The 25,160-nt window shown below is 40.1% G+C and overlaps 1 protein-coding gene across 1 annotated transcript; it reads right to left on the reverse strand.

The window, feature by feature from the left end:
* Nucleotides 1–712: 712 nt before the first annotated feature.
* snrka (SNF related kinase a) lies at nucleotides 713–23,907 on the reverse strand. Its single transcript, XM_061760271.1, has 8 exons — nucleotides 23,473–23,907; nucleotides 16,916–17,246; nucleotides 15,535–15,753; nucleotides 14,084–14,330; nucleotides 6,889–7,030; nucleotides 5,328–5,540; nucleotides 4,168–4,302; nucleotides 713–3,637 (listed from the first exon to the last, which is right to left on the reverse strand). Exons 2-8 carry the CDS (start codon nucleotides 17,036–17,038, stop codon nucleotides 2,398–2,400), a joined length of 2,319 nt encoding a protein of 772 aa, XP_061616255.1. The 5' UTR covers nucleotides 17,039–17,246; nucleotides 23,473–23,907; the 3' UTR covers nucleotides 713–2,397.
* Between the last annotated feature and the right edge of the window lie 1,253 nt (nucleotides 23,908–25,160).

The raw sequence follows: 25,160 nt of genomic DNA on the forward strand, positions 1-25,160 counted from the left end.
TACATACACATACATATATACATACACATACATATATATATATATATATATATATATATATATACATACATATATATATACATACATATATATATACATACATACATATACATACACATACATACATATACATACATACATATACATACACATACATATATATATATACATACATACATATATATATACATACACATATATACATACATACATATATATATACACATATATATATACATACATATATATATACACATATATATATATACATACATATATATATATATATATATATACACACATATATACACACATACATATACATATACACACATATATACACACATACATATACATATATATATATATATATACATATATATACACACACATATATACACACATACATATATATATATATATATATATATATATATATACATACACACATATATACACACATACATATATATATATATATATATATACACATACATATATATATAAATATATATATATATATACACACACACATGTATACATACACATATACATATATATATATACATACATATATATACATACATACATATATATATACATACATATATACATTCATACATATATACATACATACATATATACATACATACATATATACATATATATATATACACACATATATATACATATATATACACACATATATATATATATACACACATATATATATATATACACACACATGTATATACATATACATATATACATATACATATATATACACACACACACACACACTACAGGTGGATTGTAGGTTGCTACAGCAATAACACATGCACTGTCAAGATATATATTCCACCAGGGGTAAATCACACGTCCAATTACACATAGCGATGCTTAATGTGGGTCAGGGGGAAACTGTTGTCATGAGCTATAAGAGGAGACCCCCTCCTCCGTCCCAATAAGGGTTGTTTTGGAATGAGGCTACAACAGCGGCTACCGCGATTACGGTAAAACATCTGGATGCACGCAGGTTCACTTCCACACACTTAATTCCCTTTTGAATGTTAAGATAAAAAGCTGCCATTTTGGCACATGTACAGGTATGTACATGTGTGTAATGTCTTTTTGTTTGTTTTGCTTCCAGTCCGAGTCACTTCAAGTTGTCGGATCTTAAATAATCCAGCAGGAAGAGAGGAGTAATGGTGCTTTCTACGGTGATACGTCAACACTATGAAGTGCTTAGGAGTCTTATTCACATATGTACACTATGTCTGCTGCACACTGGCTTGTGTAGGCTAGTTTTTTTTTTTTTTTTTTTTTTTTTTTTTTTTACATAGCAGAGCGGACACTCCAGTTAGAAAAATAAAAGTGATGGACTACCAAATACTGTGCGCCATCATAACTACTTGACTCTTTCATTTGTCCCCATTTTCATGAAAGCACGCTTTCAGTCATCATAATTTTTTTGTTTTAGTTTTTTTTTTTAAATAAAAAAACAAACGTTTTAAAAAATAATTTAAAAATAAGTAAATTAAAAACAGCACAGTGCAACAAAATGTAACAAGAGATGAAAACTGCCCGGATGTTCCTTTGAACAGCAAATAATATCAGTGTTTGTGTGTTTACGTATATTACATGAATGACTGTGTACTAACCTTGTGCATAACATTAGTGCACTTAATGCCTCTTTTTTAAAAAAAATAATAATAATAATATAAACACACAATAAAAAAATAAAAAATAAAAAAACAGGCCACAGCGTCTCTGAATGTGTAAGGTCAGCGTTTGGATCGCCTCCTGGGTGATCCGCCAAACAAATAAACGGCAAGTGTGACTGTGAATAGAAAGCTGTTTAAGCATTTATTTGATATCCTTGATATCCATCTTAAGGTCCATGTACTAGTAGGTCAGCGCACTAGTAGGATGGCTTTTTCTTACTAGTAAAAATTTTCCCAGGACCATATAACATTTCTACACACTAGTAGGGCAACTTCGGCATACTAGTAGGACAACTACATGTTACTAGTGAGGCAAAACTGTGCAATAATTGACAACAGCGTGCTACTTGTGGTACTAATATTACTAGTGAAGTGCTCGAAGTAACTAGCAGAATTTTACAATCTCCAATTAAGGTACTGTTTTGTCGCCATCTTGATGCCAAGGAACTACATTGAAGTGAGTTGAGGAGCATTGACACCATGTTGTGTCAGAACACTAGTCCGCTGAATTGTCTTACAAATGCGGACAAAAAGCATACTAGTAAACGGACCTTAAGCTGGATATCAAGGATATTGAATAAGTGCTCAAACAGCTTTCCATAACCATGTGCGCCCATGCCTGGATGGAAACAAGACAATGAGTGAAGGAGTGTAGGAGTGTGGAACTGCCCCCCTAGATGACCTGGCAGCAGCTGTGAGGGGTGGGGGTGCACAGCAGACCCTCTTTAGGACTGCGGTGGATATTGACCGACAGAGTCTTGTCGCTCAGAGGCATCTGCAGGGCGCGGTTCTTCATGTTCCTGTGATTCCCGCGGGCCAGGTCCAGCTCCCCCAGCATCAGGGTCCCTGAGCAGGAGCCTTCCAGCAGGGGGTCGGCCAGCGCGTCCGCCAAGGGAGGTGGCTGCTGGTAGAGGTTCCCCCGGGGCGACGGTCCCCCAAGAAGCGAGACCTTGTCTAGGCTGCCAGTGGAGCCCCCCACGCACATCCTCCACACGGGGCGTTCCTGAGGATCCCCGCCGATGCCGGCCGGACCATTCCCAGGCGTGCCTCCGCCTGCGCCGCCCGTCAGGTTGTGGAACTGCGAGCTGAAGCATAAGCTCATCAATTTTAGGCTTTCCACCAGGCCGGTAGAAGCTTTGGCAGAGTTCTTGCCTTGGCCCGAATTGGACCCGGGGCTGGCGCAGTGAGAGGGGCTGTCCTGGGCAGCCGCCCTTTTCTTGCCGTCCTCGGTGCCCTCGCCGACCGCCGCGTCCGATGGCTGCCGACTCTCCGTGTTCTCATCGCTGGTCTCCGAGGAGGGCGTCAGGGTGATGACGGGCGCCGCCGCCGAGCCCGTGCTTTTAGGTGACGGGGGCGACGCTGTTCTAGAGTTCAGATTGAGGCTGAGACTGGGCTTGGTCAGGCCGAGCCCTTTTAACTCCCCCTCCTCTTCCTCATCCTCCCCTTTCTCATCCTCATGGATCTGGTTGAGAACCGGAGCGCTCATGCGGGATGTCAACCGATTACGGGACGAGGCGAGGGATGACGAGGCTTTAGAGCGGAGCACCACTTGGGCGGGAGGAGCAGAGGGAGAACATCGGTCCTCCCCCTCCTCTTCCTCGTCCTCCTCCACGCTGAAAAGGCTGCAACTGTGGGTTTTACAGGGCCCCCCTGAGGTCAGAGAGCCCAGTCTGAGGGGGTTAGAGTGGGGCTTGGAGAGAGGCCGGAGCCCCTTGTCCTGGTTCTGACTGGGTGACTGTTGTTTGTCCTGCCTCTGACTGAGGTCCAGCAGAGCCGTTTTGGGTCGGGGGCCTTTGTGGAGGCTCTCAGCGCTGCGGGCAGGGGACTGGGGCCCCCCGGGGTGTGACATAGCCGGACCCCCCAATCCATCGCTGACATCCTGGTGGACATCCACCCGGGTGGGCCAGGACTGCCTGTGAATGTTTAGAATGCCGAAAGAGCACAAGTGTTAGCAGGCTGAGCCAAATTAGACCCATTCTACATTATAATTACTACATTCAGTCCTAAAACGGTTGTTTTGTTAGAGAAGGGCTAAAAGTCATAGGAATATCCAGGTTCTTTTTAGAAAGCAAGCAACATCTCAGAATAGAGAAGCCTTACTCTGCTAACGATCTTCCCTGCTAACAAAATAATAGAACATTGCATCACTTCAACAACCTCATAGTTATGACCACATTGTGTTAGTTCTCATTATAAGATTAAACTGCGTTAGCCTCTGCTACTGACAAAACAGTGCTAAAGTGTGTCTTTTTTGTTTTGTTTTTTAAAAGGCAGCCATCTGTCCCTATGCTGTCAAGTTCATCTGTTGCAGATTAAGAGTAGACAGCAACACAAAGGCAGCCTTGACTGAAGTAGGGACTGTTTATGACTTGGATGTGCTCCTTTGCAAGGAGTACATTGGTTTTACACTTTGTCAAGGTTATTTTTGGGTCAATTTTTGTACCTGAACTGCGCCTTGCTGGGGCTGGGCGATCGCGTCTGGCTGTGCTGTTCCTTCTCTTGCCGCTCCCTCAGCATCCTCTCAGCCAGCAGGTAGTAAGTTGCTGTGATGTGGTTGTACTGATTCGACTCCAGAGCCCTGACAAGCAAGACATTCAATAATCACCACTTTCCAAGTGACAAGGATACAAATCTATCTTGACATTTCATTGCACGTACACTACTCACAAAGAGTTAGTGATATTCCACTTTAGGGTGAAATTTGAGGATAACCCTAAAATACACGGAAGTGTTCCCCGCACATATTTGCGATTAGGAGATGAGTTTATTCGCAGATTGACATATTTGCATTTTTTGGTGGACCTATCCTCTGTTAATCCCTGGTAAACTCACCCATTTGCTGTTTTTATGCTCCAATCAGTGATTTTGTCTCATCTTGGTGTCCAGGAACTATGTCGAACTAGGTTGAGGAGCGTCAATTAGACAAAGGTAGTGCTTTGTCTTGTGGCATTTTGGTGTCAAGGAACTATGTTGAATTGAATTCAGGTGCTTCATTTTGACAAAAGTAGTGCTTTGCCCCCATCTTTATTTTGTGGCATCTATAGGCAATTACAGTATAAACATTTAAGAGGGCATCAATTACTCGCGGATTTTCGCTATTCACGGCAGGGCTCGGTTGTGACACTGTATAACATTTGCTTACTTCATTTTACATTCTCTAAACTTTTGAATGCGGGTGTCCCACTGTTCAATGCTTCGGTACTTTTTGCACGACTTGTCGTTCTTTCACAAGGAGTTGAATGACAAAATTCACAACAGGTGTTTTTCTTCCAGGACATCCAATTCAATGCCTTTCTTTCTTCCAGTCTCTCTGTTGCAATCTGCTGCTGACACTATAATACTAAGGTCTATGGATATTGCTCTTCAGCCCTTTGTTAGAGAACAGCAAGTTGTGCAAAAAGTACCGCAACATCGAACAGTTATACGTGCATTCAAAAGTATTGAAAAAGTCAAACTAGGTTCACCTGTAAAAGCTATAGTGCATTTTAAGTTCATCTTGCAATTTCACCCAAAAGTCTGATGTGATATCCCTAACATTTTGTGAGTAGTGTACACTTGACAATGACACAAGCTACATCCAGAGGAGCAAACTGTGGACCTTACTCAGTTATGGCATCTCGGTCCGCGATGCCACCCAGCACCATGCGTTGGATGATGGAGCTGTGCTCTTCTTCCAGCAAGCTGCGGTGGGACACCAGCGGCGTGGACAGCTTAGTGGCCGGCGAAGGGTCGACGCCTTGGAGCCATGCGTGGTTCTCGATCTCCTCCAGAGTCGCTCGCTTTTTGGGGTCCCGCTGGAGCATGTGGCCAATAAGACTGAAAGAGTGGACATCAGTATTAATAAGCAACCTATATTTATTTTATTCATTTGAGAGGTTTTGACAGGATCCATGACCAAAGTCTTTGCTCCACATCCTGTACATAAACACAATATATACATATGTGAGACACATAAGAACGCAATAATTTTTTTTCCCCATAAGCAGAGCACTGGAGTTAGATCAGTAACAAAATTAAAAAATTTGTACTTCTTTCACACTAAATGTATAAATGATATAATATGCAGTATATACTGGTGCTACATTCGATTGTTACAATTAGCCTTTTACTGTACGATCTTTCTGTGCAAAAGGACAAAAAAATTGAAAATCAATAAAAATTTAAATCATTAAAAACTACTCGAACGTAATAATTAAATTACACAAAATATACTAGAATTAGACCATATTTTCTCTATTTGGTTAGGATTCAGGACACGTTAATGCATTATTATGAATTTTTTTACTTTTGACTCTATAATATTACTATGAATATACATTAAGAAATACTATCCATCCATCCATCCATTATCTGAGCTGCTTCTGTTCACAAAGGTCGCGGGAGCGCCGGAGCCTATCCCAGGTATCAGCGGGCAGGAGGCGGCGTACACCCTGAACTGGTTGCCAGTCAATCGCAGGGTACACATAAACAAACAACATTTCACACTCACATTCACACCTACGGGCAATTTAGAGTCTTCAATTAACCTACCACGCATATTATTGGGATGTGGGAGGATACCGATTGAACCCCGGTCCTCAGAACTGTGAGGCAGATGCTCTAACCAGTCGCCCACCGTGCCGCCAAGAAATACTATAGAATATTTAAGTATATATTGCCATATATTTAATATAAAATGTTTTTGTTTCAAATAACACAGTACTACAGTATAGCCTTAACATCCCTAATAATATAACCAATCCCGCATTTTTAAAGCCGTTAAAAGCTAAACAATTCCCATAAATTGCACAAATAAATGCACGTGTGTGTGAATTAGTGTGTTTAATGAGGCTGAATAGTATGCTAAAGTATACACCACCATTCTACAATAGTATACTAATTTTCATCCCCGAAGGGAAATTACGTTTGCCCACTACTGTATATATTATGTTGCATGCAATGAAGACCGAGTATATATCCAGAGCAGTTCAAACTGCACTGTGCACAAAAAAATAAAAAAAACTGTTTAAAATGAGCGCAAGCAGGGGGGAGGAGAAGCCTCCGCTCGTCTTCACACATCAGCGGATATGAAATATGCAGCACCTGCCGAGCAGGCTCGTCCATCTGCGTGTGAGCATGTGTGAGCTTGTGTGTGCGCTCATGTGCGTGCGTGCCAGCAACTCACTCTCGGCAAGCGCCGGAGATGTGCGGGGGCACCGTGTATTTGCAGTCCATGATCATGGTGAGCGTCTCGCTGTCGTTGGCCTCCTGGAAGGGCGGCTGACCGCACACCAGCATGAAGAGAATCACACCCAGACTCCAGATATCTGCAGGGGAGGTGACAGCGAGGCGTTAAGTCTCAATAATACAGTGCATACATAATCATGAGTTTTTCACCAAGCAGGAATACTGTAGATTTGGTTCAGTTTGGGAGGCGTTTCTCTGTTTTTCCTGTTGTCTTAAGTTGTGAAAAGTACCGCCGTGTGACTTTTTGGCACCCTTCCACTGGACTGTGTGAAAACAGTATCGAAATAGGAGGAACAATACATTTATCTTCTTGTAATAAACAGCTACATACCAAGATGATCGAACATTGAATGCAGGATTTCCTCCCTCCATTGTTAATTCTCTCAGGCACAAAAGTTTGGGCGAGAAGTATGGTATCGTTTGTTTGCAGAATTACACAAAAACACCTACCCAATCTATTTTCATGAGAAGTTGCAGAGTGGTGCCAAAGGTGTCCAAGAAAACCCACAAAATGTGATTGAAGATCTGAATGAACTGCAACTAGATGGCCTGGGCGGTGCCATTGCTGCTTTGATTGCTGTTTTTTTCTTATCTGAATAAAAGTGAACTAACATGGTGAGCTAAGATTGCCTTTTTTACAGCGTTAATGCTAGCATAATATTGCTAGTACTGCTTGGTTTGTTGAAGCTGGACCGTAGCCTCTGTGGCTATTTATCACCACGCACTTTCATAATTGGATGCCATTATAAATGGCCATGTTTGAGAATTGGGCTAATGCACGTCAGTGAGGGGCACAGCTTTGGTCAGAGACTCGTGGGGGCAGGGGGATTAGTCAAGTGAGGCTACATTCAAATCTTGCTAGCGGTTTTAACTGCAAACCCCCACCTTAACAGGATTATGCAAATAACGAACACAAAGATTTTCATAAAACATTGTTAGCACATGTGCCAAGCTAAACCAGCCAAAATGTGAATAAGCGATCTCAATACAATAATTAATTGTCACTTTTTCCTGTTACATACAGTACACCTAATGTGTCAGGTAAATGTAAATAGTTGAAGTAGCTCCACACATGATTACGTTTACGCTCTGCGATTGGGGCTATATGGGACAGCGACCAAATAGACTGCAGCTGCAGCTGCGCCAACAGCATTACTCAAACACCTCAGAATCAATTTTCCTGAAATGTTTTGGATGGGTAGCGTAGGTGCTGAGCAAAAATGTAGGTACAAATCTGAATAGAAGTGAACACAACAATACAACCATTCAATGGCACTTTTCACCATTATAGTCAACTGTTAGTGAGGCCAAATGGGGGCCGAGTGACCCAATAAACAACAGCTACTTTAACAAGAGGGCTGAAGTGTGATTTAAAAAGTAGTTGTTGCATTCACTGGTGGATAACTCTGTGTCATGGTGTCCGACTATTTCAATGATCTCAAAAACTAGTTTGACTGAAACCTGGCTTCTCTGCCCTTTTTGCTCAGTGACCTGGATAAAAAAAACAAAAAAAACAAACACTGCATCCCCCTCGGTTAAAATGAAGCATGAACCATATTCATCCACAGCGGCAGTGATAAATATGAGTTAGCTTCATGCGGATCTGTCTGAGAGAGGACGAGGCGCTCATGCCCCTGGAGCGCTACCTCCCTCCCTGACATTGCCTGCGTACAATATCCCGAAAAGTGGGTTAATGTGTGCATCTCGGCACAGCGTCATACAAGTGCTAATTTCATGCTACACTTCTCTTCGCCACTTTGAAGGGGGGGGGGGGGGGGAACTTTTTTTTTTTTTTTTGCTGCCAGGCTTTCGCCACCTCAGTGGTCTTTTGACACACTTCCTGTCGTGACATGTTGTCTGTGATTTGGAGAGACACTTGCAGTGCAATATAAAAAGTGACAGGAAGCAACAATATGGTGACAACAGAGACTGTTTTCTTATACAATGAAACCCGTTCATTGCGCGGAATCGTTCCAGGCTGACCACAAAAGGTGAAAAGCCGCAATATAGCGAGACTGTCACCAAAAACATTTTTCATATACTCAAAAGTTAAATATAACTGAACTGGACTTAGGCAGTGTAGACGCTGACCACTAAAGGGAGATCACTGGACTACATCAAGTAGGTTGTACATTTACATGATTACACAAAAAAATTTAATTTCTGACTCTTGGAGCAAGGAAGAGTCCCATGCATTTTGGTGAGTATATGGATAAAGATGCGTTACACTCGGTCTGCACTATACTGTCTGCTATTCCAGTTTTATTTGTTATTCCCAGGTTGTATGTTTTTAGCGCTATTCCAACAACATCTGGTTCTTGCACAATGAGCCAAAAGCTGCTGAGTTGGAGGAAAATTCTCAGCAGCTTGAAGTCATTTCTTTAGTTAGTATAAAATATTGATTGGCGCTGCCTTAAAGGTGTGCTATTTTAAGGTCCTCTTTATATAGTTTTACACGCATCTTTGCCGCCGCGCATCTTTTGCTGCGACTTATTCATGCCGCACTTGCTTGGCCAAGACCTAAACTACCATGCAGACAACCAACAAAGTTTATTTGTCGACTGAGGAAGGATTGAACAGACTCGTACTGAAAAAGTTAGGATCCAGCCTGCTTTTGAGTTTAAGACTACCTTATTTAAAACAACAAAAATGAATATCGTTTTTGGATTTAAAAAAAAAAAAAAAAAGCAATCATTGTAATCAATTCATGGTATATTAATAAAAAAATTATTATAATACAAAAAGACGTTAATTTTCTTCAGATTTAAAATAAATCTTTTAAAAATATTGGCTTTTATTGTGGCATGCTTTTTTGCTTAAAAAAAATCTTGCATTATATAAAAACAAAAATGATTAAAAAAAATCTCACTTTGGATATACTGTAAATGCTTTTCACTGGACAGCATTTTTACTACATTAATCATTTAATACATTTAATAAATACACAATCCATGTATCTTATAAAACGAGGGGGGGAAAATAAAAAAATAAAAATATCTTTCATGAAACGCCTAAATGTCGAGTTTTTTGGGGGGGGGATTAAAAAAAATGGACATTCATGTATTCTATTGGAGTTAAATAAATATATAAAACGTATCTTGTAAAAAAAAAATAACAACAACAACAACTAAGTAGTTCGTAAGTAGTAGTAATTAGTCTCTGGGAATACATTTAATATCTATAGTTATTCAGTAAGTGTGTTTTGGTGCTCTGGAGAGTCTCAAACTGCTGCAGTCGCTGTCGCCATCTTACCTCCTGCCGACATCTCCTAGCAACCGTGACCGTCTCCCTCATTACTTGCGTCAGCGGCGCGTTCAACTTCCTTCCTCCGTAACTTTATTTACAAAACCAGATGGCTGACAACACATCGCCAGACAGCAGTAGTGCAAAAGTACAATACTTTGACCCGCTCATGTAGCAAAGAAGGATAAATACAGTACATACAAATTAGTATTATTATCTTGGTAAAAGCTGAATGTTTGATACAGCTGTAGTGGATGCTGTTAAATTGTGCTGATGTACCAAATGCACATAATTGTACAGATATTTCCTGAATTATGCATGTGGACCAATAAGATGGTTATTAGGCATGCTTTTTTTGTTTGTGCAGCTTGTGCTTGTTGGGGTGGAAAGAAGAAGTCTATATTTAACTCGACATTCGAAGGATGTTAAAAAAGGGACGGAGCTGACACGCTGCATAACATCAGGAAGGAAAAGAGGAGGGCACTTTTTACGCCACTTATGAATCCAGGCTCTGCACGGAGGTCAAACTGGGATCTCTTTATCGACCCAAAGATGTGCTACCATCCATGTCCATTCAATTTTTAGTCACAGAAGCTAATGCCACAAATGATTTTTTTTTCTTACAATTTAAAACACTTCCCATGTTTCTTGATAACATGCCCCGTGACAAGGCTCAAGAATTAGTGTACCATTTGGACCCTCTTCTTTAGCCTTGCTGAACTCAGCCTGTTTTCAGAGGGCGGTCCCATCTCATTCAGTTAAGCCACTGCTGACCACGCTCCCCTCGACTTCTTAGCCAACGCCGAGTACGGCTTTTGTTACCAGCTATGGGATTTCGATGAGGCAACCAGCTACTACTAGACAAATTCTGGAAATATGCAAATTTGGAGACTTTCCATGGAAAGTCATTGGAATTAATTGCAATTAATGGGAATAAATCAAGAATTTACAAAACTGAAGGTTATTTCTTAATAGGAAAGTTAAACTTGGGGACAATTTCTTTTTAACATAATCTTGGCGAAAACAACCACGTTTCAAGCAACCTTGATTATGAGTTTTGGCATAAGATAGATGCTATGTTTTTCGAGTTAGCGGTCACATTTTTGCTTACAGTTGCGAGCCAAAAGCTGTTTATTACCACTCCTAATTGAAGTTGACTGCTAAACTAAACATAGAACAAAGAAAATTACGTTGTGTATGGTACCATAGAACACAATTTGGCCTAGCTTAATGCTGACAAAAAAAATAAAAATAAATAAAATAAAAAATGCCATAGACTCAACTATTTGTATACAAGCAATTAAAAAGTCAATTTTACACAATATGTGGCCTTTAATAGATAAGCAGCTTTTTCTCAGAAACAAATCAGTCTCTCTATTTTCAATCTTTTTGTATTTTTGGCTTAACAGAGAAGCAACAAACTCCAAATAGGGCCAACTGAAAGCAAGGACAGTCCTCTTATCTCTGTTATAAAGTAGGCTTGTGGCCACATGGCACCCTGCTGCCTGGTTACCTTGAAGCCCTGAATACAAGAGTTCTTGTTTGGATGGTTATAATTATTATGTCATTGTTCCCCGTGGCTAAAACAGCATCCCACTTAATGACAAAATGCACAGACGCAGCATAAGTGGTTAAAATAACAGACAGCAAACACAATGGGCCATGTGACCTCATGTCCAGCTGATAATGCCCAACAACAGGATGTCATTATTTCACTCTGGAGATTTGGAGAACGCTCATCTGCTTGGCACAAAATATGAGAGGCAGAGAGCAGAAAATAGCGTCGCTAATCCACACAGTGAGGAAAAAAAGAAAATGCTTCTCTGTTGCCCGTTTTCTCCATTTTGTGCTCTGGTGTACAGAGCAAGAAGACATTTTCTTCATAAATCCTCCATAATATAAATACTTTTCTTTTTTTGCTCTTACATTATAATTTGCTCTGTTGTCCACACTGATGCCATCGCTTGCTGTCTAATTTTGGAGTTTATAAGAAAGCCCAAGTAGTTGGATGGCTGTCAACTATAGTACAGGTCAAAATAAACCTTTATAAAGGGCTCAAAATAGGGATGTGCGCATCAATACTGAAATAGTGACACCTCCGATACCAGATCTTCATGCTCTCAAATTGATTTTCAAATCAAAATATCGATACTTTTGATACTTTAGTCATGTGAGGTCATGTACAGTATATCATTAACAGGAACACACTGGAAAGTTGCTAAACTATTGAGATCTTGTCAACATGATACGCTTGTTTTTTTTAAATTTAATTTATTTATTTTTAAATCGGCTGGCTGCCAGACGGAGTAGCATACTGCTCAGTAAGTCAGTCACGCAGTAGACAATGGCAGAGCGTAAACGGAGCCATTTGTGGAGGTTTTTCCGCTCTTTAGATTTACCAGACACCTTAGATGTCGTTGCATAAAGTTGCCGACACCAGCTTGAATTTGACTCAGTATCGGATCGGAAAGGAAATCAATAATGGTATAGAACATCACTAGCTCAAAAATGTTAATACATTTTAACAGGATTTGGTTTGCCATTACAGGCTCCTACCCACTACATACAGCTAAATTTGATAATACATCTTAATTTTCCAGTGATGCATTTTTTTTTTCATGATGTGAATGTCTCCAAAATGTAAGAGAAAATCTTTAGAAGATACCGATCCATGTAGATAAACCAAACCTTAGAACTGTAAGACCACTACCACATTGTGCTACCTATGAGCAATGCAAATAATTGAATATGAATAATAGACAAATTATAGAGCCTTGATTGAATGAATGCACTTTACATCAGTTGCATTAGGAAAAATTATTTTGGAATGAGAACAACTTTGAAGTCAATCAGCATTCTGCAACAGATTAGGCTCAACTTTAGAGGTTCCACTGGATTCCCCTTCAGTAATGTCCCCCTCAACGACAAACTACGCTCTGCCCGTGGCAATAAAAAAATGAGCATTACTATCTTGGTTAAGGCAGCTTTGTCTGATACACATTATACTGTACAAGTGTCTATCCATTTGAAATGTCTTCTGATGTGGTCAGTATTTAGCATAGGACACGCTCAGGCAATGTGAACCTTGAGCTCCTTATCAGCTTGCTGATAAAGATACCAATGTGGGGACATGCAGATGCACCTCAGCTCTTATTTAATGGCAATAGAGGGTGTGTGTGTGTGTGTGTGTGTGTGTGTGTGTGTGTGTGTGTGTGTGTGTCGCTATCAGTGAGCAATATCAGCAGAGTGGGAATGAATGTGAAAGTAATACATTCGCTATGGAGGGACAGTACAGCGTGTGCCACATGGCCGGTGATATTAGTCGCTAACAATGTTTACAGTGAACCCCAGCTATATTGCTGTTCATTTTTAGCACCCTTCTTACGTTGTGGGTTTTTACAGTGCTTTATACTGTACAGGCAATTCCGAGTTTAGAGTTTCCCCTTCAGTGTAGTGCCAAATTGTGTAGAGGACTAAAGCCCGGACAATGTTTTTGTATGCCTGTTTGTATGTATCGATACTCTGTGTGTTGAAACTGCTACAGTTGTCTGAAGGTTTACAACATCCATGCCAACTTCTTTTAGCCCATCTATGGCATCTCACATTATATCTCAGCATTAAGCTAGCGGACTTACGTTACACAAATTACGAGGTGTAGATGAACATTTTGGACTCCCATTTCTTGAGAGCGTGAGAACAGGCAGGGCCAGAACTAATTATTTTAAAAAGTGTGTTTTAATAAGCTTAAGGCTTGCAGGAGTGGTAAAACTATAAAAAAAAAAATCTTTTTAAATGGTCTCCCTATATTTTGGATTTTCACCTATCGTGGGTGGGTCTGGAACGGATCCCATATGATACGCAAAAGTTCACTGTATTTAATTCCAACTCACCAACAGCGGGAGCGTCGTATTCGTCCCCCAGCAGGATCTCGGGAGCAGAGTACGCCAGCGAGCCGCAAGAAGTGTTGAGCTTCTTCCCCGGCTGAAACCTGTTGCTGAAGCCAAAGTCGGTGAGCTTGACGACGCCCTGCTTCTCGAAGAACACGACGTTCTCTGGTTTCAGGTCCCGGTGAACCACGTGCAGCCGGTGGCAGTAGGAGATGGCATGTACGATCTGGGCGAAGTAACATTTGGACACCTGGAGGGGGAGACAGAGAGATGGGGCAATGTGTTCACACGTGCCAACGAGAATGGTACTGAGTGAGCAGACCTCTGCAAAGGCCAATTCCTGCATAGTCACGATTCCAACTTACGAATATACTTGTTCGCTGATTTTTGGGTGGAAGCTTGGGGACTACGACTCTAACTGATTTTAACATTTATTTGGTGTTTTTTTGGGGGGGGACCATGACTCTAACTGATTTAAAAAAAAAATTTGGGATAAAATCTTTGACATGAGACGCCACGAGAGTGTAAATGTGCTGAACGTGGGCGTTTGCCAGCAAAATAATGACTTACCATCAATTCAAGATAAGAACAGCCTTCTGCTAATTAACTTGTTTGTAGAAAAAAGAAAAAGGGTGATTGAAATATTTAGAATTTATTCATATGTTGTAATAGTATTCTCAATTTTTTTATGTATGAGTGGCCAGCCAGAAGTCCTTACTTAACACCCTGCGACTTTTTTCTGTGGGGTTGGTTAAAGGAGCAAGTCTATTCTACCAAAATCAACGACTTTGGAAGAACTTGAGAGTTCCTTGTGAAATCAGTTAATGCGGTTCCCAGGCGGCTTGAGAAACTTGTGGCTAAGGCTGCCGCCCATATCGAATTTTAAATAAAACTCCATGCAATACACTTTCTTCTCATGTTCATTTCTTGTAAGAATTATAGTTCAGAAATAAATTACAAGTACTTAAAAATAGGGAGTTACCTTTCAATCAGCCTGTAGTGTAGCAGAATATTTAGTTGTTCACTTGCAGACAAGGTTATTCAAATGGGCTTATTTCAGCAAGACAAGAAAGTTAATTATTGATCCTCTGGATATTTTGAGGAAAACATGTCACAGACATGTTTTAAATTGTGACAAAATGCTTAATATGTTCCCTAGAAAAATCTTGGCCTCTTTAGGCTATGCAGATATGAGTCATCCGTCATAATACAACAATGTGGATCCTAGATTCACAATCACGTTTAATTACTTCTTTTTTTGGCTCATACCCCACAACACCACAAAGTTCTGTGGAGCGCGGTTATGTAGTTTTTGCGTAATACTGCTAGGGGAAGACAAAACAAACAGACCTTATTGTCATAGTCACATGAACCCAAATGTCTGCTTCTTCCATTCACTTTAACAACTGTTCCACTACTACTACATCCACTATTTAACCCACAATCCAACTCACTTCCTCACTGAGACCTCCTTCGTGCTTCATGATGCAGTCGAACATGTCCCCGCCGTCCCCCAGCTCCAGGATGAGGTAGAGCTTGGTGGCCGTGTCGATGACCTCGTACAGGCGCACCACATTGGGGTGCTGAACCAGCTTCATGCATCGCACCTCCTGGAAAAGGTGACCTCGCGCCACAGTGTCCAGCTTGGTCTTGTCGATCACCTTCACCGCCACCTGGAGAGTCAGGGAGTTAGTCAGGAAGAGCACACCAAAAAAAACAACTGAGATTTTTAAGACATTTTTTTTTTTTTTTTTAAATGGGTTTTTACAGTACTGTGAGTGGCGCACCCTCAGTGTAGTAGCTGTTGTGGCACAACATGCCGGGCAGCACTGATAGTCGTTTAATAATAGTCGTTGTTCCCGCAGCGCAGATAGAATATACATCATGCCTAATTTTTACTGGATGCTCCGTTTATATGTGTTGCTGTTCCATGTGTGTTAAAGTAGCAGTTGATAGAAAGATTAGAATTACAGTAACATCTATGCTAATTTCCATTAGCCTTTCTATGGCTTTTCGCATAATATGCTAGGATTAAGATAGACTTCTGTTAGACGGAAATAAAATTAATTGGTTGAACATTTTGGTGTTTAAATATACGTTTAAGTCCATTTTGCATTATGTGTCATTTTTTCAGTAACCTTCAACTGTGAGTGACAAACTTGAAGCAAGCACTATTTGAATCTTATTTGGAGAACTGTGCTAGCAAGAGAGAACAGGCGCTTACTAACTACTACTTACTTTTAAAAAGCTTGGTTTAAAAAATTTGTGTTTGAAGCGTGTGGGAGGAGTAAAACTAAATACAGTGGAACCTCAGTTTTCGTGATTAATGTATTACAAAAGGTCTGACTAAAACGACGAATTGTTCAAAAACTGAAGCAAAATGTCCTATAGAAATAATGTAAATCCAATTAGTCTGTTCGAGACACCCAAATATATGAACAATAAATATATTTTACATAGAATAACTATAGTTTAACATACATAAAACAATGTCAAATACATAAATGATTAACCAAATGGATAAATGAACATGAAATATCAATGTTATCTTTATTAAAGTTTTTGATACGAAAACCACGTGTAGGTACAAAAACTAGGACAAAATTTCACAAAAAAAAAAATAAATAAATAAATAAAATTAAAAAATCGCTGAAAACTAAATCATACAAAAACTATAGTGTATGAACACTGAGGTTCTACTGTAATTCATTTTTTTTTTTTTTTTTTTTTATATTTTCTCTCCAAACTGCAGACTTTCACCAGTGGGTGTGTCTGAAACATAACAGCCGCGATAAACGGGGGTTCACTGTAAGAGCAAATAGCACATCAGCACACCTTTTCTCCAGTGAAGACATGCCGGGCCAGTTTGACCACAGCGAAGTGTCCTCGGCCCAGCGTCTTGTCCAGGTCGTACAGCCCGGCGATCTTCCCGTCATGGTGCCGTTTGAGGGCTGCCATGGCCTCTGGCGGGAAGGTGGGTAAAGTCTTGTGTCGCCCTCTGGTCCCTCTGTCAGACGTCCATCTCCTATGTAGCTTGACTGTCGGCTGAGGTGTGTCACGGCAAGATAAGTGAAGGGGAGAGGCTGAGCTGAGACCAGCTACTCGTTGGGGTGGCTTCAAAGGGAGGGTGGCAAAACGCTTCACTTTAGTCCCATCTTGTCATGCTCTGTGGGATAAATAAAATCATGCATTAATCACAGATATTAAACATACAACAACCAATCCAGCAAAGGTCAAGATATTAAGCTAGTCATTCATTTTCTATAGCGCTTGTCCTCATTAGGGTCGCAGGTGAGCTGGAGCCTATCCCAGCTGACTTTAGGTGAGAGAAGCGGGATTCACCCTGCACTGGTTGCCAGCCGGTCCCTAGGCACAACCATTCACACTCACATTCACACCAATGGACAATTTAAAGTCTTCATGGAACCTAACATGCATATTTTTGGAATATGGGAGGAAGCCAGAGTACCTGAGAAAACCCATCCAAGTATGGGGGAAAACATGTAAATTCAAATCCGGAAACTCAGAACTACGAGGCAGACGCGCTAACAACGAGACTACCGTGCTCAGTTAAATCTATTTAAAGAAAGCTAACCGACATCTCGGACTTGTCTTCTGTATTAGTATTCCTTTCACCATTATAACTTATTCGAGTGTATTCTAGACTTTTGCATTGTAGCCTTTTATTAATGCAACCCTAAGCCTTCCTGTTGTTATGAAGCGTGCCACAGCCACGTTTAATTTTATTTTTAGAATAAGCCGAAGACATACAAATGTACTGGACCTTTTTTTTGGGGGGTGGGGGGTGCCAAGCGGCTGTTGCTGTTACAAGTTGCTTGTTCATAATATTGGTTGTTGCATGAAGTATTAAAATTGACTTCCTATGTCCTTGTGTGGCCTTCATTATTATTTTGTTTAGTACAACAGACACTGTGTAAAAGATTAAACAATGTCAAGCAAGCCACTCAAATTTTCCACTCAACACATATTGCTAACGCTAGTCACAAGTGTGTTATGCTTTCATGTGACGCCACAACAGTAGGGTAGGAGAATTACTTCTTGCGACGAAAGTCTGCTCAGTGCAATATGGCCATCACAATAAATTAAATATCAATTACAAACACAAACGTATATTACCAACACTAACAGTACATATTGACAGACATACGGAGTAATTATGGCAATACTAAATACATCCTGCAAATGCCTTGCTGCTCCCTCTCCGATAGATGTCTCCCAGGCATCTGTGTCACCTCAAAATTTTACTTAATTTGAAATATGATTATCTGATTGACTAAATGTCCTCCCAGGGAAACAAAATTAAATAGTCCTCAGGTTTAAAAATAAGATGTGTTTCTAAAAATTCCAAACATATTGAAAATGATAGAGATTTTATAACTAATTTCACAAACACATTTTCCTTTTTGCCTTACATTTATGAATTCTTCATGTCATGTCCTTTTCTGCTTTGCAGTTGTTGGTATATTTTTATTGAATTTCTTTGAAAACGAATGCCGCACACACAACTTTGACTGTGTCCCACCATATTCTAAAACACAAAATGGCTTTTCACGGCGAGTCAATTGCATTCTTCGCCCTGATAAGTAAAGAAAAAGTAAAACATTAAGCTAAAATTAAACTTAAGTTTTAACATTAGACTTGATGTGTTTATAGTAATCTATTTAAAATTTGAGATCATTTTAGTGAACTATGAAATGACACTTAGTTAGATTTTTATAGTGGTTAATTTTCCTTTGCACTTGGATGACAATTAAGCATGTCATTAAAAATAAAGCTTGTACAGTGAATAAAGGTTTCATGAAAGCAATAGTTTGAGCCTGCAACAAATTACAGTGAAACCCCGCTAGGTATAGTGAAAAAAATAATTAACGCCCACCCAAAAATGTTTGTAATTGCCTATGAATCCCCCAATGTGGCGCCAAAGCAATTTTTCTATATTAGACACGGCTTTGGCCTGAGGATAAAAATAGCAAAAGCAAAATGTAGAACTTGAGAATACCGAACCAGGAATACGCAGAGATTCACTATAATTCACTAAATTGTTGCGAAATTGAAACAACTTGGAAATAACCGAGTTACATGGAATGAATTGTGTCCTACGTGGCACTGCCAATCAAATACAAGCATTGATTATAAAAAGTCAGATTTTTCACAAAAATACTTTCAATTGAGTCCCAAATTAGAAGCCTTTAAAAATATATTGTATCATTCGATAAAATGTAAATCTAGAAAGGCGGGCGTCATCCAATTGTTTATGACACTGTCAGTGTCTAGGTACCGTACCATAAAAGCTGTTCAACAGAACAATAAAATTATAATAATGAGCTCAACTCAACAGGACCGTTAACTGACGTTTATTCCAGTGAAATGAATCATGCTAACAGGCGCCACACTCCCCGTGTGTGAGACATGCCGTTCCAGGCATACTTGCACCTTCATCTCCCTGATAGCGTAACAACGCCCGCAGGCAGGAGGAGGGGCCTGTCATTCCTGACTTCCACAAAGTCTACATGCATGCCGAGCCAACACTGAGCAGACGACAGGCACGCCAAGTACAGGCCCAGAACATTCCTGCAAGGTGATCCACACCTAGGTGTGCCACCACTCACCTAAATTCATAGAAACGATAGGACAAAGGAGCTGTTGCCAGGGAGCGCACCTTTTTACAGAACATAAACATAAAGCAAGGCAAGAAATACCGCCCACCTGCAGCAGGCTGGGCAACAAAATATTATAAACATATCCCTGTATGATGAAATTAACACTGGGTGATATGGCCTTAAAGGAAAACCTCAATTCTTTTCACAAACAAAACATTTCATTTGCAAGCAAGTTTTGCTTTTGTGGATTTACTTAATGACACCAAACAAGCTTTGAAAGAGTGTTTTTATTCCCTGAAAGTTTTTCTTCCGAGCATTAACATGAAATTACACTGTAATAACAGAAATACAGCGGTGCCTTGAGATACGAGTTTAATTAGTTCTGTGGCCACTCATAACGCAAAACATTTAGATCTAAAATCATCTTTCCCCATTAAAAAAAGAATAATCAATCTATTCAAGCCTTCCTCCCCAAAAAAAGCAACAAAAAATTTTGCAAAGTGTTTTTAATAAGAAAAAAGGAATTCGGATACACTCGCTACCGTGGCGACGACAACAAGAGTGGATCGCGCACACTGCATTATAAGGACAAAATGGGGAAAAACGTGTGTTGGTGGTCACCGGTGCTCAGTAGAGGAGGGGACGACGTTCGTTTAAGGCTTGCTTGAGGTATGTTCCCGTACTTTTAATACGATACGGCAACAAAACGTTATGTAGCCTAGCAAGCTAGTGGTAGCACGAACAGTTGTACATAAACATGCCGCCGTTCTGTCGAATCATACTCTAAAGTTTCGGTGAGGGTGAAGTAATTTAATTACAGTAAGTTAGCATCCATTATTTATGTCATGTTGTAATGTTGGTTTGACCTGACTGATTAGAATACATGATCTGACTAGAGCAGTGATTTCCAACCTTTATGGAGCCAAAGAACATATTTTACAATTGAAAAATCTCACGGCACACCAACAAACAAAAATGTCACAAAAAGTGGATACATTAATTACTGTATTTACTTCCTGCCATCTAATAGAAGACCATTCATTTGTTCTGTCTGTTACTATGCCTCACTGGCATAAATAGAACAAATATACATTATTTATTGTAAATATAATTGTTTTAGCAATTAAGTACACAAGTATATACAATAAATGAACAGGTCATTTAAATAGACACATTCCTCAATCTTGTGATCGGTTATCGTTTTTTTAAACTCGCTGATCGGCCCCAAAAATCCTGATCGTGTAAAGCCTAATTTTAAATGTTCAACGCTGCACCCCCTCAAACTCTCTCAGTCAAATCTCGTGTAGAGTTGTACTGCTGAGGCAAGGTGACCTCTGCAAAATATTTGCACATACCTCGGGGCAAAAGACTCTAAAATGTGCCTAAATCATTGCTTTTGCAACAGGCCCTATATCAAACAATGTGATACTGATTCTGCTCATGTCGTCTGTTTCTTAGCGGGAATTCAGCAATTCATGGCATTTCAGTTCATTTCAATGGGGAAAATTTAATTACTAAACCGAGTTACGAGCTTGGTCATGGTACAAATTAAACTCTCAAGTTAAGGTATCACTTTAACTGCATTATTTCATGAGGGGAAAAAATGGTTTGCAAACCTTATGCATCGCTCATCTTGGATGTACCTAATGTTGTGTCCTGCTTGAAGTGAAGAGACGTACATGGCATGTTACATGTGGTTGGTGTAAGCATGTGTTGGCTTAATCTCTCCTTGATGCTCAGGTTACCTAATAAGGCGTAAGTGTGTGAGCGCTTACATTCATTCACTAGCTGATGTTACATCTTGAAATTCACATCAGGCATCTGTTGCATAAGGAGCAAAGCGTGTTGATTTTGCAAGGGGTGTGTGTGTACAATTGCACACACAACAGAAACCGTGTCAAGGACTAATGACAGGGGCTAATATATCATAAACTGTGACACAAGATAACGACTAATTTAATGGTGTTACCTTACATAATTGAACCAATACGACAAATATGACATGATTGAAGGCAAATGGACAAAAATTTAAGATTGTTGTCTTAATTACACATCCATCCACTAGAACTTAGAACCCTTGGCAACGAGGCACAAAAAACAACAAATAAATTGAATATTTCACATAATTGATTGACTTTATGATCAGTTTTTGTGAATTTTATGTCGATATTATGGCAATACACAATGCCACCATGGTAATACAATTTATAGGAGTGGCAACAAACACAAGAATCACATTAATATTTAATGCAAACCTACTCCACTTGATTCCCATTATTGCAAAGCATCACTTCAATATGCGTACTGCAGCAACACAAACACTAATCTCAATCCTACTTATACTACCACAACTTCTATTCAGTCATTTTCTACATTTCTTTAGGGTCGCTGGTGATCTAGTGCCTATTCTATCTTTCATTCAGGCGAGAGGCGGGCTGGAATACACCCTGGACTGGTCACCAGCCTATCCCGATGCACATAACGACAACAAAATCTCCCGCTTATGGACAATTTAGTTTCACTGAATCTAACATGCATGTTTTTGCGATATAGGAGGAAGCTAGAGTAACCGGCAAAAACCCAAACATTGGGAGAACATTTCAACTTTTGCTTGATTTCATTTTACTTAGGTGCATGTTTTTTTTTTTCTATTCATACCTAGATTAGTAAAATAATCTAAAATTTGGTTGCGTATTCACTTTACAATATATATTTTTTGTCAGTCTACCCAATTAGTGGAAAATGTTTGATGTATTGGCTGAATCACCAAATGTATACAGTGCATAAACAGAGCCGTGTGGGACGCCATGCGTTGATGACAACATGCACTGATGAAAACCTGGTGCACGGTGGACTAGCGGTTACTATAGTCACAGTTCTGAGGTTCGCGTTTGCATGTTCTCCTCACGCTTCCCTGGGTTTGTTTTCAGATTCTAAAAAAAATGCATGTTAGGTTAATTGAAGACTAAATTGCCCTTAGGTGTAAATCTGAGTGTGATTTTTTATTAAAATGTTCCCTACGATTGGCTAGTGGCCAGTCCATGGTGTAGTCGCTTAAAGTCAGCTGGGATAGGCTCTGCTACACCCATGACCCTAATGAGGATAAGCGATACAGAAGATGAATGAATGGTATGAAAACCCACATCAACTCCACACAGAAAAGCCAGAGTTGAGATTCGAACCTTTGATGCAGATGTTGTAACGCTATTTCACTGTGCTGCATTCATGTATTCTAAAATTTACAAATGTTTCATCATACTCTACTATTGCCTGGTTAACAAAGAAAAGTTTACTTCTATCTTGGAGTACTTCCATATTACCTATCCCGATTTGTTATTTTCTATTTTCTACTGAAAATGAATGGATGATTGCCTTTTTAATCCACTATACTTTGCTGCCTTAGTTCATGTTAACGGTGACTAATTTTAGATGTTTTTTTTTTAAGGCCGTAGCCATATCACATTTTAAAAACGCAATTCATAATAAAATGGCTTTCTCCAATGTGTCCAACAATAGCAAGAGGGTCAACAAATTATTGTTACATTTTCACTGCTATGTTGTCTGTCCATATGTGTCCATCCAGCTTCCATCTAATGGAAGCTAGTGCGGGTCGACAACAACAACGAAAAAACACACACACTCACAAAAAAAACATCTAGTCGACGCTGGGGGAAAATCCTGCAGTGGGATCCATCCGAACCTGGCCAACTTGCCACAAGTGACCACCCGGGCCCAATGGAAGCAGTTTTTCGCCTTGCATGCACCACTTACCACGGAGAGAAGCGAGCAGCCAGCCAGTCACTACGAGTCCTCTTCGGGCTCCCTTTAACCAGACAGCAAGGCCTCGCGGGGCTCCGACCGACCGCTGGAACTGCGGCTTTCGACGACGCCTCGAACCGCAAACTTTAGGATGATGCTAGGAAACGCTTAATGTCGAGCCACGCCGCGTTGAAAAACCAAACAGTCTCCGAAAAACAATTGAATGTGTCTCTCTCTCTCTCGCTCTCGTCCTCTCGTTCGATTTCGTCAAGCGGCGGATGTGGTTAGCGCTAACACAGGAAGCGAGCGGGGTTGTAGTTATCAAAACATAAGCTTGTTCTATTATTAACGACTCGTCGGCCAATCGACCCTACCGTTGAAAATGTTTTAAAATATTTTATTTCGAAGCGTAAGTGATTGATTATCCCTGCCCGAGTGGTCCGTATGACGTTCAATATGGAACCCTAAAAGCGAAAACATACAAAAGAAAGAAAAAAACGTATATACGTTTAAAACATTTCCATGCGATACTATTAACTAATGTAACCCCCAAATACCAAAGGAACTAGTTATTTATATTAGGTATGGTTATTCAAATGTCAACAATAAACGTTTTATTTAAAAAAACAAAACAAATTTACTAGTTCCGGTTGGACGACGTGAGCTTGCTTGTCACTGCGCATCGGCGACTTCCAGTTCTGACGTCACAAGCACGTTAATCGACTATATTTACTCGTGATAACGTACCCCCCCCCCCGAAAAAATAAAAAAAACACGTTCACAATTTTGTAGAACAAAGAGCGTGGATTTCGTGGAAATGTATTATTTATAAAGCGCAATGGGTGATAATGGCACCCATACGTAAAAAGAGGCTATCAGTGTTTGCCTGACACTGTACTCTATTTGTGAATATGCTATTTGTAGCGCGGTGGTGTTTCAATTAGCCGAGCACATGGACAATGTTCAAGCCGGTTATGTAATGGCGAGATACTCTTGTGCGGGTTCAAGAAGGACCTGTTTGGCCGGTGAGCTATCACTCAGCGGGATTATGGCCAGTCCACTAATTTGGACTGCAGAGAACGCGACATTGAATAACCGATTTGCATACAGGGTAACTGGAAGAGCTTTGTTAAGTGTGAGCAACTTCCCGTTTAAACCAGATAAAAGTGATGTTTGTCTTGAATATCTGTTGTTAAATCCTCAGCTTCCTGACTTTTGCAAGGGGGACATAAACAAAAACCAAGCAGCCACAACGGGCACACTGCCCTCCACTGGCAAAGAGGATTTTCCCATTTTGTTGCGTAATGCCCCTCCTGCTCAAATCCAGCAATTATCTCAAAAACATAATGTACTGTAACTATACCATAAACCAGCACCGTATAAGATACAAAGACCTATAACTAACACACAATAGAATTTCCATAACACTCGCGGTCATGTATAACATTTGCATATATTCATATTGCTTTTAATTTGCCTCACTGTGACTCAATGAGAATAGCGCACTATACAGTCACAGCCAAATCACTGGGACTTGCAAAACAGAGCTTACCCTAAAGTTACAGTGCTCCTTGACTATGACCAAACCCTGCTGTAAAATAGCAAAAATCTGCTAGTAATCGATGCCCCTAGAAAGGTTTATACTTGCTTGTAGAGGCTAACAAAGAACTACTTTTGTTGAAATTAAACTCCTTATTTCA

This window comes from Phyllopteryx taeniolatus, chromosome 21 (genome assembly GCF_024500385.1).
Source record: "Phyllopteryx taeniolatus isolate TA_2022b chromosome 21, UOR_Ptae_1.2, whole genome shotgun sequence".
NCBI classification, from domain to species: Eukaryota; Metazoa; Chordata; class Actinopteri; order Syngnathiformes; family Syngnathidae; genus Phyllopteryx; species Phyllopteryx taeniolatus.